The sequence below is a fragment of the Crocuta crocuta genome, unplaced genomic scaffold, assembly GCF_008692635.1.
Source record: "Crocuta crocuta isolate KB4526 unplaced genomic scaffold, BGI_CrCroc_1.0 scaffold134, whole genome shotgun sequence".
In the NCBI taxonomy this organism is placed as follows: domain Eukaryota; kingdom Metazoa; phylum Chordata; class Mammalia; order Carnivora; family Hyaenidae; genus Crocuta; species Crocuta crocuta.
Genome location: NW_027530183.1, coordinates 5,231,770 through 5,251,051, shown reverse-complemented (window position 1 = coordinate 5,251,051; position 19,282 = coordinate 5,231,770). Strand labels below are relative to the sequence as shown.

General features: G+C 40.4%; 1 protein-coding gene across 5 annotated transcripts in view; it reads right to left on the bottom strand.

Annotated features, from left to right (window-relative positions):
* Positions 1-19,282, bottom strand: part of WDFY3 (WD repeat and FYVE domain containing 3) — a 229,970-nt gene that overhangs the window by 10,733 nt on the left and 199,955 nt on the right. For all 5 annotated transcript variants that reach the window (XM_077765173.1, XM_077765175.1, XM_077765174.1 and 2 more), the window contains 9 exons: positions 17,605-17,722; positions 16,558-16,664; positions 14,642-14,795; positions 9,803-9,894; positions 9,363-9,575; positions 6,831-6,978; positions 5,555-5,709; positions 4,519-4,677; positions 1,963-2,142 (listed from right to left, as the gene is read on the bottom strand). In XM_077765173.1, coding sequence (XP_077621299.1) covers positions 1,963-2,142; positions 4,519-4,677; positions 5,555-5,709; positions 6,831-6,978; positions 9,363-9,575; positions 9,803-9,894; positions 14,642-14,795; positions 16,558-16,664; positions 17,605-17,722 — 1,326 coding nt within the window. The remainder of the gene's footprint in view (positions 1-1,962; positions 2,143-4,518; positions 4,678-5,554; positions 5,710-6,830; positions 6,979-9,362; positions 9,576-9,802; positions 9,895-14,641; positions 14,796-16,557; positions 16,665-17,604; positions 17,723-19,282) is intronic.

Genomic DNA, 19,282 nt, shown 5'->3' with positions numbered 1-19,282 from the left:
CGTACTCCAGGGTGCCTCAATTAGACAGCATTTGAGCAAATCCCGTGGTGATGAGGGCTGAGCGTGAGGAGGGGAGTTAAGGGCAGCTGCAAGGTCGCTTATACCCAAAATGAATTATTTCAGACTGAAGTAAAACAGACTTGATACTGGCTTCAAAAACAGAAGAGAAATAGAAATCTTTTTATGCATTGCTAAGAGGTTACACAAGCACTGTAAAAAGAAAAAAATCAAACACATCTGTGGTGTTTGTAGCAACTACTGCAATCCACTGGGTGTATACTTGCTTGAGTAACAATGGACTATAAATAAAATTCTCAGTATTTAAGAACAGCTCCAAAACAAAGTCCTCAAAATTAAGCATTTAACTCAGAGCAACAATGCCAGATCAGAGCCATTCTGTTGCACTGATGTTTTTGTAAAGACTTTAGGTGCAAATGTTTGTAGAACCAACCCACGGTGCTACCTAAAAACACCGTACACCTTTGGGGAGGCTGGGTGGCTCACCGGGTTAAGTGTCTGATTCTTGATTTCTGCTCAGGTCATAATCTCATGGTTTGTGGGAAAGAACCCCAAGTTGGGCTCTGTACTGACAGCACGAAGCTGCTTGGGATTCTCTTGCTCCCTCTCTCTTTGCCCCTCTCCCTGGCTTGTGCTCGCTCTAACTAAATATTAAATATTAAAAAAAAAAAAATAGGGACACCTGGGTGGCTCCACGAGTTAAGTGTCTGACTTTGGCTGAGTTCATGATCTCACAGCTCGTGGGTTCCAGCCCCGCGTCGGACTCTGTGCTGATAGCTCAGAGCCTGGAACTTGCTTTGAATTCTGTCTCCCTCTCTCTCTGCCCCTCCCCTGCTCAAGCTCTCTCTCTCGCAAAAATAAACAAACGTTAAAAAATTTAAAAAAAAAATTAAAAACACCATACGTCTTTCAAATATACCAAAAACTGAACTGACTTTTACCCCTGTATACATTCCCACTCATGCCAAGTCTGACTGCTCTTACTATTATCAGACACTCTATGTGCCATTCATTAAAACCAAATTTTTCTTTTCCTTTTTCTTTGACTACAAGGTATCTGACGAAAAGCATACAACTTAGTATCTTCTGGTGGAAATGTAGATGTAGCATTCCTCAAAAGGAAGGCTGCCTGTGTGGGTGATGCTACGATGTGGCTGTGTGGTGTCATGAGGCCCTCAAGGCGGTGCTAAGGGGATGGGAGGGAACGAGTATGTCCCGCTAAGAAGTGGTGAGGCTGGGGAGCTCTGGACAATCTGCAAGGCTGAGTTGCCTATGTGGGCATCACCAACATACGAGTATGGTCATCTGTCCCTCAGACCCGTGACTCAGCTCTGTATACCTATACGTACCCTTAGCTTCCCCTGCTTCCCCACACGTCTCAGCAGGACTATCGTCCCCTCCCCCACCTCAGGAGGGCACAGTCTCCACGGGGGACTCCTGGGCCAATGCATTTATTTTACGCTGACTCACTTATTTATATACAAAATGCTGATTTTTGAGAAGAGGGAATATCCTTTATTAACTGTGGGGTAACTTTGAAAATAATCCTATAACAATTCTGCTCTTGTTGGGTTACCCAAATGTTACTCTCTTCATTTTACATAATAAAAGGTTTGACTGTATTTCATAAAAACAGTATCAATGCAATTTTAACCTTCTTAACAAATCCTACAAATTCCTTGTTTTAAAAAAAGCCTATTCTAGAAGGTTTTGAACCAAACCTTGCTCTTCAGAGTATGTAGCAGTGGATGGAATTCAAAACAAGATTACCTGTGAGTTACAAACTTTAATATCCATTCATTTTTTTGCATAAATAAAGGAAAATGTAGCAGCATTTATAAGACAAGTGCCTATCAGGTTAGAAAACAGAGTCACTTTTTGTTTGCTTTAGCCACAAATACTTATTTTCCTAACCATAAACCAAGTGGGGAATTGACTACTTACTGTTAATTCATTGATACAAAGAGCAGACACCGGAGCTCGATGGCCTCGGAGCTGGGTCAGAAAAGACAGTTTGTTCAGATCCCAGATGATGCAGGTTCGGTCACGGGACCCGCTGACGATGATGTGATAGGCTAATGACGCTGTGGCACAGGTGACCGTATCAGTATGGCCCAGTAAGGCCTAAAAGGAGAGCAGAAAAAAGCCAGGCTGATCACAGTGACTGTGCTCTGTGGGGCGCTGCAGCAGGTCCTGGGCGCACCAGGAGCGATGGGGGCATGTGCCGGGCGCTGCAGCCGGTCCTGGACAGTCTTCTTTCTCCTGTGCCAACCAGCTTCGCCTCCTCCCACGGGGAAGAGAGAGGTCTGGAGGGCTCTTGAGGCTCTAACCTCCATGTGTACATCGCTTATTTCTTGGCCCTGGGCTAGTTATCTTAGAAGGAAGGGAGAGAGGCAGTTGCAGTGCAGTTTGGGTTTCTTCATGTCATTTCTACATGGAGATGTATCATATTAATGGCCCCCAAAGTACTGAATTTAGACTCTGCATTGATTCTTTTATGCCGCCACCTTCTGTTAGTCTAAGAACTATAGTTGGATGGGTTTTTAAAAATTGCACAAATGGTGAGGCCTGCACAATTATGCTACGTGGAAAAATAAAGGGGAAACGTAGTTCTGATGAGTCTGTTGAACTCCTGTTACTGACCTGGGGACTGTGCGCCCAAGAGATCCCTCTTCAGACTAGAATAAGAACTTCTGTCTTTTGTTAGGATATGAAGAGAAATAGGACCCAGGGAAATGGCAGTGTGGGAGAACGAGCATTTCAGAGAAAAAGATTCAGATTACTCTTAAGAGTTCCTGAGAATTTACTATTCAAATAATGAGTTGCTTTAAAATTTTTTGTCATACATAAATCCCTTCTGAATTCTTAGATCCCAGAAGGCCGTTTTACATAAGAAGTGTCTTCTCCTGAGGGATTTCAAGCCTACTTTCTAAACTGAAAATACTGTAAGCAAGAGAGTTTGGATCAGCAGACTACACTGTCAACCTTGTGTTTGCTCATGTTGACAGTATCTATTGTTCTATGTGGCTTAACTTTACACTCAGCAACCAGTGAAGTTTCTGGCCTATACACATGACTAGTGGTGGTGTAAGTGCAAGGGGTTCCATTCTTTCCACAGATATTTAAGACACCGCTGTCCAGGCCAGGCTTTAAAACAGCTTTGGAGTCACACAAAACTGAATTCACATTTTGGCTTTACCTCTAAATGTGACTTGGGGATGTGGCTTAACCTCATCAAGTAGTAGTATTTTCAGGTGTAAACAGGGCTTATAAACTACCTTGTAGAATTGTGGGGAGTTTTACATTTTTAAACACCCAGTACAGTGTTCTGAACATAACAGATGCTCAATAAATGATAGATATTATTGTTACACTGCCTTTCAAATTTGTATCCTAAAATACACTTAGATGTATATTGCCATTAAACAAAACTTTATGGCAAATTCACTAATAAACCAAATATTAAAAGATGATGGCTTAATTATAAAGTTTCTTGTTTTAAGAAATATTTTATGAGAGCCAGTACATTACAAGTAATCAAATGATAAATGAGGCAAGAGAAAAATAAAAGAATCAAAGAGTTACTGGTTCAGCTGAATGGAAATCACCCAGAAAGAAAATTAATATGAATCAACAGCAAATTTAATTTGGTTTGGAAAAATCCAATTTGTATATAATACAGTTGACTATGAACAACATGGAGATTAGGGGTGCTGACTTCGGACACAGTGAAAAATCTGTGTATCACTTCTGGCTCCCCAAAAACTTAATTACTAACAGCCTCCTGCTGACCGGAAGCCTCACTGATAACATAAACATTTGATTAACAGATATTTGGTATATGTATTGTATTCTTACAATAAGGTAAGCAAGAGAAAAGAAAATATTAAGAAAGTCCTAAGAAGGGTCGCCTGGGTGGCTCAGCTGGTTAAGCGTCTGACTCTTGATTCAGGCTCAGGTCGTGATCTCACGGTTGTGAGATGGAGCCCCACGCTGAGCGTGAAGCCTGCTTGGGATTCTCTCTCTTCCTTACTCTGTCCCTCCCGCTTGGGTGTGCACAAAATAAACAAACATTAAAAAAAATGTTTCTATCTCAAAATAAAGAAACATTAAAAAAAATAAAATCGTAAGGAAAGGAAATTACATTTATAGCACTGCATTGGGTTTATCGAAAAAAAGTCTATATATGTGGGCCAGGGCACTTGAAGCCCGTGTTGTTCAAGGCTCAACTGTATTACTTAAATGTATTAAAAAATTCATTACCTAAAGAGAGCTTGCTTCAGATTTTAAAAAAGGACCAACTTAGATCATTTTTAGAAACAGTATCTTCTGATTTCATTTCCTTTTTTTTTTTTAAAGCCCATTTCTAACAAAAGAACATATATTGTTTTGGTTTTGTACATTATATCCGAAGCACCCTGGAGTTAAGGAAGCTTGGTAGTTTCTCTTGAATGCAGGCATCCGAGAGGGAACATGTCCATCTTCCATTTATTCTGTTACCTGTTTGAGAGTGAGGGTCTTAGCCTTTTCTTTCGAGGTGCCCATCTCCCAGACACACACCACTGTGCTCGTGCCACCTGTGATGACCAGCTTGGGGTTGGGACAGATCGCACAGAGGATCTGGCCCCACTCAGACAGACATTCGTAAACAGTCACTACCTGTAAAATAAAACAGACGTGAGACACACAGACTTCTGAATCGCAAGGAGCGTACTGACTGAAGGAGAACCCCAACGTGGTTGCCTCAAAGGCAAATGCCCGCGTACATACATTCTGGGCTGGATTCATTTTAGCAACACTTCCCCGGAGGCTCTACCCTGAACTAGCCCTACAGTCTCCTAACTGCAGCTGCTGTTAAAAACCATAATAAAAAGGCGTCTGCTTATAGTGGGTGTCTCCAGTTAGTCCAGTCCAGTGAAATGATGTTTTGATTACATGATGCTGTGTACGATTCAGGGGATAATCTGGTAGAAAGATGTGTTTGCTGTATGGAGTAAGTGGAAATCATGAGTGCTAATGTTTAATGAGAATGTTAACTAAACAGAATTGTGTCACAGTGTAACACACAGACTTGCACAAACTAGATCCCTCCTGAGTGCAGACGGCATGCACAGGGCACTGATACCAAGGGACACAGCAGCTGCTGCTGCTGCTGCTGCTGGGGTGAGGGTTTCCCATCAGCCATTTAAGAGTACAGAAGTGGTAAGCGGCCAGATGGCGACCCACCAAAACGAGGCTCTTTCAGTTGTCAGCAACGTTGAATACCTGGCTAGCTAGGACCTCCTGGAGGAATTCTTGGAGTGGGAGGGAAACTGCTAGAGCCTGGTACACCGCTTTTCAAAGGAGGCTTGTTCTGTCGGAAACATACCTTGTCCTCTAGTTCCTTTATCCTGATCTGATGCCACAAAGCTCTCCCTTCCTCTGGGCTCTGGAAGAATAGCTGACTAGTCTTTGGCCTTGGCTCTTCCCACCCCTTTCAAGCAGGATATCCAAACCACAAAAGAGTAAGATTAAATGAGCAAGAAACAATGCAAACCTTATCTGACTCATAGGTTCCCAGCCTGCAGCTGAGGTCTGCATAGCCCCAAGCGAAAGTTTTGTTCCAGGTCGGTGGGAGAAGCACCTTATTCTGTTCTACTGCAAGAATGCCTTTATCTGTGCACACTATTTGTCCCACAGGCTCTTTAAGTTCTATAAAAAACAAATCAACAGATTAGAATGGGGACGAGGAAAATGAACCTCATGATCCCATGTATAGGGGATCCTTATCTTAAATGTTCATACAAATCGAGCATCCTGACACCTACATTAGGACAAAATGACCTTAGGGGTGGAGCTTGGCTGTTGAGTCTTTGCTGGGTGGCCAGTCACCTGGGACTTCCAGCCTTCCTCTCTCCTGACAAGGCCTTCAATCCAACCTGGCCTTTGGCACCTCCTAGTGATATACAGCCTTAGACTCTGGGTCCCCCAAAGGCCTGGCTCCCTGCCCTGCACTGGGACACTGCTGGGCCCACCAGGGCTCTAGAACCATCACTGGTGGTGAGTACAGCTGGCACAGGGCAGTCTGTGTCTTGAGCCAAAATGGCACAGAGCTGGTAGCCTAACTAATTAACTAGAGCTGGATGCTCCATTTTTTGGATTTGTGTAACAGTGGCAACTTCAAGACTTTGCAAAAACATTTTTTCATTCTAAGGGGGGAAAAAACCCCTTGAAAAAGTACTTCTAGATAACTCCTAACAACATTGGCTAAAAGACAGATACTTTTAGCTGGCATATTAAAAATGCAGTCTTTTTATTGCTATTTCTAAACTGGCAGAATGTGTATAAATGAAGATTCCTGAAGTTTTCCTACATCTATGACAATAAAGTTGAGCTACAAGATTTCGGATGTTAGGAGTTTTCACTATCTTAGCGGGGCAGAGAAACCTCTTTGGTGGTTTTTTTTTTTTTTCTTTTTAGAGAGAGGGGGAGAGAGAATCTTCAGCAGTCTCCTCGCTCAGGACAGAGCCCAAAGCAGGGCTTGATCTCACGAACCATGAGATCATGACCCTAGCAGAAAACAAGAGTCGGACGCTCAACCAACTGAGCCACCTGGGTGGCCTGTTTGATTCTTTTTGATGAAAAATCCAATATTTATTGGTCAAAAAACCCAAAACAAAGCAACAGGAAAAGGAGAAAATCTAACAAGTATGGTGATTTATCATAAAAACTGTAGCACTTATTACAAACGACACTACCGTCGAAAAGCACATTTGTTATTGATAAACTAGGACTCCCCCAGAATCATGAATCATGACTTCCTGTCACCTCACCTTTTACAGGTGTTAGAGAAGGCCTCAAGTTGTCTAGGTGATGGAAAAAGATCTTGTCACTTGTAGATCCTGGTGGGGCAGAGGTGCCCGTGCTATCTCCATTCAGTCGGCTCCTCACTCGCTTTGGTGGATGAGGTTTTTTAAATAACTGGTAGGAGAGAAGATGACGTATCTTACAATGTAAGCAAACATTGACTGAGCCCTTTTATATGCCCGGTGTTATGTTCGCATTTTAGTTAAGTTTCACAACGACCACTAGGTACTCCATGCTTTACATTTGAGGAAAAACTTTGGGAAGCTCAGAAGGATGCCACAGGGCTTCTATCTTAGTAAGCAGGCACGAAACCATGTACTTTTTAAAAGTCTGGGTTACCACCACACTCTAGGTTACTCTGATTTCATACCTTTTCAGGAGTAAATCAATCTACTGAAGCTACAGTTGGTTAACAGTGACTTTCCAAAAAATCACTTTTAAAAAGTAACCAATTCTCTATAAGCCAGACACCATTCTGTTCCACTGAGGACAGACAGACATTCTCTCTAAATGAATTATTTCTGGCTCCAACATAGCCTTTCTTTAACAATGTTTTGGTGTCTTTTAGATGCTACTAATTTACTGAAAGTATGAATATTGTTGCCTTCTTTTTACTCTGCAATGTCACAAGGGGAAAAAAAGAAAACAAATCTTTGGCACCCCTCTTCAGTGTTCCTATAGAACTAAAATGTTACCAATACACATTTAAAGAGGACTATTTTTCAAATATTATAGATCTTCGAATAGGCATAGAGCCATTTCTGTTGGAAAACTCATACCTGAAGAAGATATTTGGAAAATCTTAGATAAAATGATATTTTAAGTGACTAGAACACCTTCACAATTTGTGAATTTGACATTCTGGATTTCCACGAGAAAAAAGAACACCCAGAAAAAAATGCTTTGTAAAGAGAGAGACATTGAACTTATATATATATAAAGGCACAGGATCCAGGTTCCATCATTTTCTCTACATGAATGACACAGACTCCGCGGTTGTATTAAAAGACCCCCAAACCTTAAAGCTTGTTCCTGAATGGAAATTTGATGAAGAACTTTCATGAAGACCTAATGGTAGAGCACCTTGTCAGGCCAGGGTATATAACATTATATATGGATATGGGGACCTTTAAAGCTAGATTTTCCAGGATGGCTATACTTTGAAGGACTCTGTTCATCACTGGAATGTCTGAGAAATATTCAAACTATTTCTCATAGGCTGTCTGCCTCCTAAACTCAAAAGTGGAACTAAAATCCTGTGACAGTGCATGTGTCTTGATTTTATTTCTCAGAGGGTATGAAACATAGTTCCTGTACTTGTAACCCTCAGAAAAAAAGGAAAAATTTAACTGTAATTCAATAAATGTTTATCAATAAGCATTTTAAAACTGTTTATCAATAACCGTTTCACTTTGAAGGTGAGCCTGGTTCCTCGGTTGGGGGATCGGACTGTACTGTGAGTGGTGCAGGTACAGGCTCTCCTGCTGTCCGTCAGGGCTGGGCCTCATACAGAGGCTTGCCATTGTTCTGGAGTGTTCCCACCATCAACCCTGGAAACCACCTGGTTGGTTAACATACAAGGAGTCCAAAAGAGATACCTGCAGCGGGAACAGGGAAGGCTAGGCAGGCTAAAGTGCAGAACCTGGGGCGCTTGGGAAAGGCAATAGTGAGAACTGCCCAGCAAAGCGGGCCTTTCCCCTAGCGCTGGTTACTCCCAGCGTAGGAGGACGGGGAGGAAAGGTGGCGTAACGTCTCTCAGCAGGGGTTTCCTCATCATGCAGGTGAGAGAGCAATATAGCATTTGGGTGCCGAGTGGCTAAGCGCTTGGGTCTTTCTGTTCACGTTCCAGGTAGCGAGCAGTCAGAGCAGCCAGGGCACGGCCGGTTCCATCCTTCCCACAGCAGGCACTCCGGACCAGAACACTCCTCCCGCCTGTATCCATACTCTAATCTGGACCACCACTGTCTGTTCCCTCAACTCTTTTAGAGTTTCCTAATCTGCTCCTAATGCAGCTCCCCTACCGTGTGTGCATGTATGAGACTGTAGACAGAATGTTTTTATTTTAATTCCAGTTAATTAACGTACATGGACAGAATGATCTTTAATGTATGAATATGGCCATGCCACTTCATGCCATTCCATGCTCAAAGTCAGCACTGGCTTCCTACCGGCCTTGTGATGAAACTCCACCTCTGTATGCTGGGCCCCCAAGACCCCATCTTCTTCCCTGACTGTGCTTTTCCCATTCTCCTGCCAGGTGTTGTGTAGACACACCTGCCCCACACTAATGTGTGAGGGGAAATGATCTTTGAACAACATTTCTGTTCACCTGGATTGCAAAAACAGAGAAGGAAGCAATAATCTAGGAGCCTACTGAACCTACTGGGTGGCATGGCTCTTCACGTGGCCTACACTTATTATATGGTCATCCATCATCTACAGCAATATTACAGCTGAAAAAATGAAACTGAGAGCGTCAATGATGAAAACATCCATACCTGTTTAGGGATCTGACCAAAATTATTAATGAACCCAATGGTGGCGGTCTCCTTTAGTGGGTCATTTATGTTGTAGATATCCACTTGACCCTCATAAAAAAGATGGTGGAAGACATTTACAGCTTCTACTGCAGCAGGGCCTTGCTGTTTATAGCCAAAGATTAAGTCAATCCACTCATGCAGATGGGCACTCACGTAATCACATTCCAAAGCCTGTAATTTCAAAACACAGGTTCAGTCACAGGCTGACTTTTATTATTTGCTCAGAAAGCAAAAGAATCGGCCAGTGGTCAAAAGGAAGTAAAATAACTAAAAAAAATCGTAAGAACAATATCTGTAATTTGAACAAATGGGTGATATCTTGCTCAAGGTTCTCTCTTTGTATTGAGGTCAATGACCCAGTGAAATCCAAATTCAACTGCAAAGGGTGCTCCCGTTACCTCACGATGGACTCTGATGAATTCCCGCGGGTCCCCTTTTGCCCAGGGTGGAAGGATAACATCGCCAAGCTTGGTGCCATTTTGTTTACAGCCTGTGCAATTAGATACATTAAAAAGAAAATGAAAGATGGGATAGTTAACTTTACATTAAGTAACCAAGAAAATGCCAGCTTAGAACAATGGAATTTTACCACCAGAAAAAACCCTCTGAGATCATCTACTCTAATATTTTCCTCAGTCTGCTCCTTAGAGAATTCCATCAGAGAGATTATTAAGTGTTAGCAAAACTGAGGGGCCCGCCCTGTCAAATGACTTCAGAAAATGCTGAGTTATGAGAAGTTAAACATGTTTCTTCCTGCAAAACTCCTCAGAGGCATAGCCCTTCTCTAGGAGGGATATTAGACACAACATTTCTGAAACTTAACTGACCACAGGACTCCTTTTTCATGAAACATTTTGTGAGGCTACTGTTTTGAGTTTGGAAAAACTGCTCAAATTCAATCCCCTTAGGGCTGCACATTTGGAAGATCGTTAGCAATTTCTCTCAAACCTTCTTTTGTTTGGGCTTTTCCTGAAGGCTTAAAGCCTGTTGAGTCATCAGCAGTTAAGCAGTACTGAATTTCTTGTCTTAATGTTTTGACAAAAGTTTGCCACTCATGTGGAGGAGGTTGCTGAAGGAACATCTAACTTTTCAGTCACTGAGGAGTCTGAGTGTTCTCTTCGCTAACAGGGAAATGAAAATACCAGAGTCTTCCAGAGATATTTGAAATACATGTCGTTTCTCCTCTTTCTGATTCTTAAACTTGTGAGAGGGCTCTGCAGAACTGACACATATTTTGCTCCAATGATTCTCATTAAAAAAAATAAAATCTGAAATCGTATTCTTTGGTGTTAGTATATCATTTAACAGAAAAGAAAATCTGGAAAAACTACAGGGCTAACCTGGGAGAGACAAAAGTTGTGACAATGCATACCCAATGATATTTATTCCACAGAAACTTATTTTAAATCATAGGCAATGTGAAAAATATTAAAGAAACAATTTGCTAAAAAATCTATCCCAACAAAACATATCAAATGGGACTGGCATCTCAGGAAAGAGGTCTTTTCATTTTTTGGAAGTAAAAACCAAAAGGTTAACTTTAACTTGCAGTTGTCTCGGATATAAATCAGATGATCAGATGATCAAAAACTCAATGAACAGTAATGTTGACTCATTAGCTCAACGGCAGTTGGTTAAATAAACAGCTGTATTAGAAATTTTCAGAAGTACAATTGTTCAAATTCTGGAACACAAAGGCAGTTCCAAGTAAGGGCCAATAAAAATACTTCCTGTGGAAACAATCTTGTTTTTGCTACTGTTATTTGATGGCTTATTTTTAATGTGGTATGAAGTGAGAAATACAAAAATCAGTTTACTGTTTAAAGGAATGTCTTGACTTAGTTGGAAGAATTGTCAGATGACTTAAGAAAAAAAAAAATCAATCAGGTGATTATCATCCCTCTCCCTCATTCACACCTGCAGTCCACTCTTCTTGAAATACCACCCAGACTCAATTTTTGAAAAGAAGTAATTAATTCCCAGACTTGACATATAATATACTTTTCAAAAAAAATATGCTTATAATCCCTAATGTGATATAATTTTATTTCCCCAGCTCTATCTGCAATTTTAACGTTTAAAGAGAACATTCTGTAGCACACTCTTGGTCTGACTCTGGTACCCTGCAGCTCGCCACGCACACCTGTATCTGATGGTATAAAGAGAAGAAGACCGGGGGAAGGGGTGGGGTGATGCTACTCATCCCAGAACCAGGGCAAAAACCCAAGTGCTCTTTCTTTTACATCATTCACTTTGTTTTCTGGGTAGAGGCCAAACTGTTTTGTTTTGTTCTGTGTTTTTAATTGAAGTGAAATTTACCTAACATAAACTTAGTGATTTTAAAGTGAAAAATTCAGAGGAATTTAGTACATTCAGAATGTGGTGCAGCCAACCAACCCTACTGAGCCCTAAAACATTTTCATCACCCAACAGGGAAACCTGGCACCCATTAAGCAGCTACCCTCCATTCCTCCTGCCCTCCTGTCCCTGGGGAACCACCAATCTGTATTCTGTGTCTGTAGAATTAGCTATTTCGGATGTTTCATATAAATGGAATCATATATAATGTGATCTTTTGTGTCTGGCTTCTTTCACTTAGCATAATGCTTTTGAGGTGCATCCACATTGCAGCATGCCTCAGTAATTCATACTTTTTCATGGCTGAGTAACATTCCAGTGTATGTATATTCCACAGTTTGTTTACTCATTGAAAGGCATGTGGCCAGTTTCTACTACTTGGCTAATGTGCGTAATGCTGCTATGGACAGGTATGTATATATGTTTCAGTTTTTAGACATGGATCTCAGAATGGAATTGCTGGGTCATATGTGATCCTATTTTTAATTTTTGAGAAACGACCATACCATTTTCCACAGCAACTGAACCATTTTATATTCCCACTAGCAATATATGAACTTCGTTCTACTTTCTCCACACCCTCACTGCATCTTGCAATTTTCTGTGTGGGTTTTTCCATCACAGCCATCTCAGTGCATGTGAAGTGGCACCTCACTGTGATTTTGATTTGCATTTCCCTAATGACTAATAATGTTGAGGATTTTTTCATGCACTTATTGGCCATTTGTGTACCTTCTTTGGAGAAATGTCTCAGGTCCTTTGTCCATTTTTTAAGTGGGTTATCTTTTTGCTGTTGAGCTGTAAGAGTTCTTTATATTCTGTATACTAGACCCTTATGAGATATGTCATTTGCAAATACTTTCTCCTATTCTGTAGGTTTTCTTGTCATCTTCTCCATAATGCCCTTGGATACAGAAGTTCTATGTTTTGATGAAGTCCAAGTCATCTTTTTTTTGTTGAAGATGCTTGTCCTTTCTCTTTTTTAAAGTTTATTTATTTTGACAAAGAGTGCATATGCATGTGCACACACACATGCGTGTGAGCAGGGGAGGGGCACAGAGAAAGGAAAAGAGAGAATTCCAGGCATGAGGTGTGATCCCACGGACTGCAAGATCGTGACCTGAGCCAAAATCAAGAGTTGGAGACTTACCTGACTGAGCCACCCAAGTGCCTTGATGCTTATGCTTTTGATATCCTATCTAAGAATCCATCAGCAAATACAATGATGAAGATTTAACCCTATGTTTTCTTCTAAGAGTTTTATGGCTTTAGTTCTTATATGCTAATAATGTTTTTTAAGTGTGTGATTTCATGGAGGAAAAAGGATTTATTATGAAGGTGAGCATGACAAAGACAAAGGACTTTTTTAATTTGCTTATTTAAAAGTGGACCATTTAAGTTGGATTTGCAAGTGGTCTGGGCTAAAACATTTTTCAACACATTAACTGATCCAGTGTTTCTGGAAGATTGGGGCTATCTCTTTCTTTGTATACCTCTCTGTATTTTTTTCTTTGAAAGTGGTGTCCCCAGGGAGGAGAGTAGCATTCCCCAAAGGTGAATTGTAAGTGAACACAGCAAAACACTAATGTACGTCCGTACTCAAATGCTGTGTATGCATTTGTTGTTTTTCCCTGCTCACCATCTGTTCTATTCCTTTAAGGAGCCATCACTCACTCCAACTCTAAGGGCCAGAACTTGGTATCTTTAGCTGCTTAAAGCTGAGCTCCAGTCTCAATCAGAGGTAAGGAGAACCACTTTCAGGTCTTCTGCTGCGGCTATTGAGAGAGTCTCATTATCTTCCCCATTAGACCTGGAGCTCTAACTTCACAAGGTTAGAATTGCTGATGGACAATTAAATATAATTAAAAAACAATTTTTAAAAAGAAAAATTTCTCAGATGTATCAGATATGAACATTTCTCTGAACCTCTGAAACTTGTTGAGGTAGTACAGTAACGATTTATATGTTGAACTCTTACATATGATAGGATACAAGGTATGAAAAATATATGAAAACAGAACAATATCTGGCAGGAATATGCTAAAATGGAAACAATGGAATATGTTTTAAAAGAAATACTCAGAAACCTAGATCAGCAAACTATAGCCAAATCAAATTTACTTCCTGAAATTGCTGGATAATATAAAGAGAACAGAGTACTGATGAAACTTCTCTCCTTTTTATAAATGTCGGTTTGTCTATGTGTTTCTAGAAAATACTACCCAAACAGGATAAAGAAGAGGAATGTTCCAAAATTCTAATTTTAAAACATATTAGTATGCAAACTGAAAAGATTAAAACAATACATGGGGAAAAAACAATACATGAAAATTTGAGTGTATTATTTTTGGCTATTAATTTCAATCATAATAACTTTCATTTTTTAAAAGTTTATTTATTTTGAGAGAGAGAGAGAAAGAGAGAGAGCAGAGACAGGGAGAGAGAATCCTAAGCAGGCTCAGTACTGTCAGTGCCGAGCCCAGTGTGGGGCTCAATCCTACAAACTGCGAGATCATGACCTGAGCCGAAATGAAGAGTTGGACACTTAACCAACTGAGCCACCCAGGCACCCCTCAATCATAATTTTCAAATAAATTTTTATCTCATCTTTGGTTTTTATTGAAACAACAATATTCTGACCATTGGATGTAATCTGGTCAATTTCTAAATTTTCCTAATACTCTGCATTTGAAACAGCTATTTTGAACAGATCTCTATTTTTCGTTTTAGATTTACTCCCACACACCCGATTATAGTAAATAACAGCTGCTGAAACCACAAGGAAGTCTTTCCTTGTCAGTGTTTACTGTAGACAATACTCAGGAAAGTGACATTTCTACTGATTAAAGTGCCTAAGACAGTGTCATAGCCGTACGTACCTAGATCAAAGTTGTTGGAATTGAACAGGAATTCTGGTAAGTAAAAAAATTCTGGGATAAGTTCTTTTACATCTGCCATGTTGTGCTTTGATGCTGAATACCAGGCCTCACGTACACTGTGGAACATTCGGTCAGCCAGGTCAAAGTGGCCTCCCTGTGGCAGAATGAGAAGGCACCTCTCTGTTAGAGAACAACCCCCATCTCACAGCTTCTGTCAAGCTCAGGGGCTTGAAAAAACTCAAATAAAAACATCTGGGGACAATTCAATTTCCCATCATCCTACGCCAAAAACATAAAATTTTAAATCATCACAAAAAGAAAATTAATCTAATTCTTTTGGGGCTATTCTTTACAAAGAGTACTTAAAGTATGTATTTTGTAATCAACGTGAAATCCAAATAAGACGACTTTGAAAAATCATTAAGAAATTACTTTTTGGTGAGAGGGCAAGAGTGTAAGGAAATATGAATTCTTCCACTGTTTGATGATGCTCTCCTAAAAAAAGAGATTCTAATGTAGCCATGTATAGCCATCTATATATGTATGACTAATTTTATAAATTAACATGACATTCAAGTTCTCACACTGCCAAGAATTACTTGAAAAACGAAGGAGGTGATCAAAAAGTTATAGATATAATGAATTCAAATAGAAAAGGATTTCTTTTGCTAACACAGTCTCAAAGATATACCATCCCCTTCCTCAGTCAAACTCCCTATTGCTGTTTTCTTTTAATTAAAAAAATATTTTTAACATTTACTTATTTTTGAGAGACTGAGAGACAGAGCACGCTTGAAGGAGGGGCTGAGAGAGGAGACAGAATCCAAAACAGGCTCCAGTCGCCAGGTTGTCAGCACAGAGCCCGACGCGGGGCTGAACTCATGAGCTGTGAAATCATGACCTGAGCCGAAGTCAGACGGTTAACCGACTGAGCCACCCAGGTGCCCCCCATGGCTGTGTTTTAAGTGAACACTGTGTATCTTTCTGATGAAGCTCACCGCAGGAAAATGCCAAAGTCCATACGATGCCACCAAGGCCTGCCACTTCTCTGATGTCATCTTCTATGACTTTCTCCTCCACTTACTCTGCTTCAAACACTGGCTTTCCTGCTGATCCTAAAACATCTCAGGCACATGCCTGACGTGGGGCCCTATCATGGGCTCTTCCTTCTACCTGGAACAGTCTTTCGCCAGATATATGCATGAGTAACTGCGTCATGCCCTTCAAGTTTTTGTTCACATGCTGCCTTTCAAAGGGGACCTACCTACCCTAACCACTGTATTTAAAACTGCATTGTGCCCACCCCTACCTTCTACTCCTGTGCTTCCCATCCCCCTTTCTCTGATCTGTATTTTTTTGAGAGCATTTATCATATTCTAAAACACTTTACAATTTATTTATTTATTATTCTTATCTGCCTTCCTCAACTAAAATATATACGCTCTACAAAGTAGGGCTTTGGTCTTTACTCATTGATATCTTCCATGTACTTAGAACAGTGCCTGGTACATAGTAGGTATTCAACAAATATTTGCTCAATAAATGAAAGGGAATGTGGAGACAAGCAATTAGAATAAAGAAGAGAGCAAATGAGCTAGACTGTACTACTTTTTTTTTTTTTAAATGTTTGTCAAATTCAACTAGTCAAGACTGAATTTCATACACCTGTCTGGAAAGTATATGGTACTTGCTTCTTTGACTAAAGGACCCTGGCACTTGTTTACTATAAACAAATTCCAATTAACTCATCAATTCTGATCCAATGAAATTCCACTTGAATTGTGTTTGACTTTTTGTGACTAAAATGTCATAGGGCATCTTGTAAGACAAAAGAACAACATTTAAAAAGAGTGCCACAATTTTAAAAAGAGAGAAGGCTTGAATGAAATAGAAAAATACTAAATGTAGAGTTTTACCTGAAGCCTTAAGAATATCTGAGTGAAAGGCTCCATTCTTACGAGGTACGAAGCCACAATCATTGCAGATGAATAGTGTGTTCCATAGTGGTAAGCGGGGGTTTCTCCTGTCCAAAAGAATTAAAGCAGAATTGAAAACAAGAGTAAATAGGAGACGTAAAATTGGTGTTAATAGGCTTGGAAATGTAACACACATGTGAGAGCCATGACACCACACACCGCTGGTATGGCGTTCGTAGTGTGGGAACTTTATGGCACTACTATGCCTCACTTCCATGCCTGGCAGCAATGCATCCAAACTAAGTAGAATTCAGTGCCTTTCCCCACAAACTTGGCACATTTGGCAATTCACGTTTTGAGGCTTACTGTAACAGATAAACCTTCAAAGCAAACTATCTTCCACTAAAGCAGGATTTTGACCTATACCTACTTTTCATGAGGCTCTGGCTTTGCAATGATTTATTTCTCTAAATTGCTGTCTATGAATATTGTGCAATTGTTAGTACATACTCTCCTTAGCAGGGAATAAAAGGTCCATGCATGGAATACTGTTAGGCTTAGTGTTTTCTTTCCTTGTTTGTTGCACCAATTTGAGGGAGACACATGATAAAAACTGAACATAATAAATAAGAAGTACAGTGTTTCAGGAGGTAACCAATTATTATTACCACTATTTCTAAAGCAAAAGTGTTCCAAAAAGTGCATCAATGAGTTAAAAGAGAGTGTAATAAAGGAAACTGTAGTTTCTGGCTTAAATATGATCAGAGATAAAAGCAGATGATCTGATGGAAAATCATTGCCCTTCACAAGGCAGACATAGTTAGTTTTTGGCCAGTACCTGATAAGCTACCTAACATGTGCCTTCTTAAGCATGGCCATCATTGGCATGCAAGATCTGACAGCTGTATATATGTGTGCATATATAACATATATAGATATGATGATATATAAGCAATTTGGGGAAAGATACAAGGATGTCAGATCATTAAATAATGGCTTACTTTTGAAACTGAGGTGCAAAGTCCAATGACAAGAAAAGTTACGTACCATTAGGGTCTTCCCAGTCTTTATATCGCTTCTTATATTGAGCTAATCGTTCATCTGTCTGTGCGCCCATTGGCTTAGCCAGGTTTCTAAAGGTCTTGGGATTAGTAAGGTCTACCTCCTAAAATACAAAACAAAATCCAATTCCACATTACTCTACACCTTTTGTCGTTAACAACGTAGATATGGTGGCTATAGTGGACAATGATGATTTATGTTTATGGTCACACTGGCAGAATGGGGCTTCAAAATAATGCTGTGTACCTACTGGTTATCCACGCTTTACTGACAGGCACATGGCAGTTTATTATCTGGTTCAGTTTGAAGACAACTACTTTCTAAATTAAGTGTTCACAGAGGAAGCACTCAGGACCCAGGTCTGGAGAGGAGGAGTAAGGGAATATCCTTCCTGTCTTGGCAAGCATATAGCAGGAGACTCAGCAAAAAAGCCCTGATTCACATTTATTCTCCATCACCCACATAACTAAAGCACCAAATATCCTTTCTCTTCTCTCCCTTTCCTCCTCCATTTCACCCCAAAGTCTTAGAGGTAATCAGGAAGTGAAATAAACTAGAGCACTCAGAACTCACACCATGGCCTGGTGTGATGTCCCTCTCTCTGAACACCAGACCATGTGACTTTCAAATAAGATGGGATCTTTCTACTACCGATTGTTTTGAAAGCTCATTTCTAACTGACCTGATTCATAGAAGGGAACCAAAATTTACTACCTGAGGGTTTTAAAAATAAAAAAGTAAAATATGTCCCAGGGGAATATTTAATTTATGTACTGTCCTTTAAAAATAATTTTTTTTCGGGGCGCCTGGGTGGCTTAGTCGGTTAAGCATCCGACTTTCGCTTAGGTCATGATCTCGTGGTTCGTGGGTTCGAGCCCTGCGTCGGGCTCTGTGCTGACTGCCAGCTCAGAGCCTGGAGACTGTTTCAGTCTGTGACTCCCTCTCTCTCTGACCCTCCCCTGCTCACGCTGTCTTCCTCTCTCTCCTAGAAATAAATAAAACATTAAAAAAAATTAAAAAAAAATAAATTTTTTTTCTTAATGATTTATTTATTTCTGAGAAAGAGAGAGACAGACAGACAGACAGACAGACAGACAGACAGAGTGAGCAGGGGAGGGGCAGAGAGAGAGGGAAACACAGAATCTGAAACAGGCTCCAGGCTCTGAGATGTCAGAACAGAGCCCAAAGCTGGGCTCAAACCCACGAACTGTGAGATCATGACCTGAGCCAAAGTTGGACGCTTAACCGACTGAGCCATCCAGGCACCCCAATTTATGTCCTTTTAAAGGGTGTCATGACCAACCCATTTTGCCAAACTTGTACTTTAAAGGTAAGGGCAGGAGAAGTGAATCCACAATCATGAATATAAGTCAAGTTAGTACATTTGTCCTCTCAAAATGGATATGCAACATCAAAATATTTTTTTGGTTAATTCAGCACACATTAAATTGTATGCGGAGTACCAAGCACTGTTCTAGCAGTTGGGAACGGAGAGATATTTACAATCGTCTTTGTGCTCAAGGGAAATACAAAGGATATACATGTAGAAGCTACTTTGTCAATGGTGCTGTACTGAGGTTTTCAAATTCTCTCTCAACTGTGACGATCATTCACAGAGTAATTTTAAACAGAGTGATGACCCAATTAAATTACTGTTTCTGAA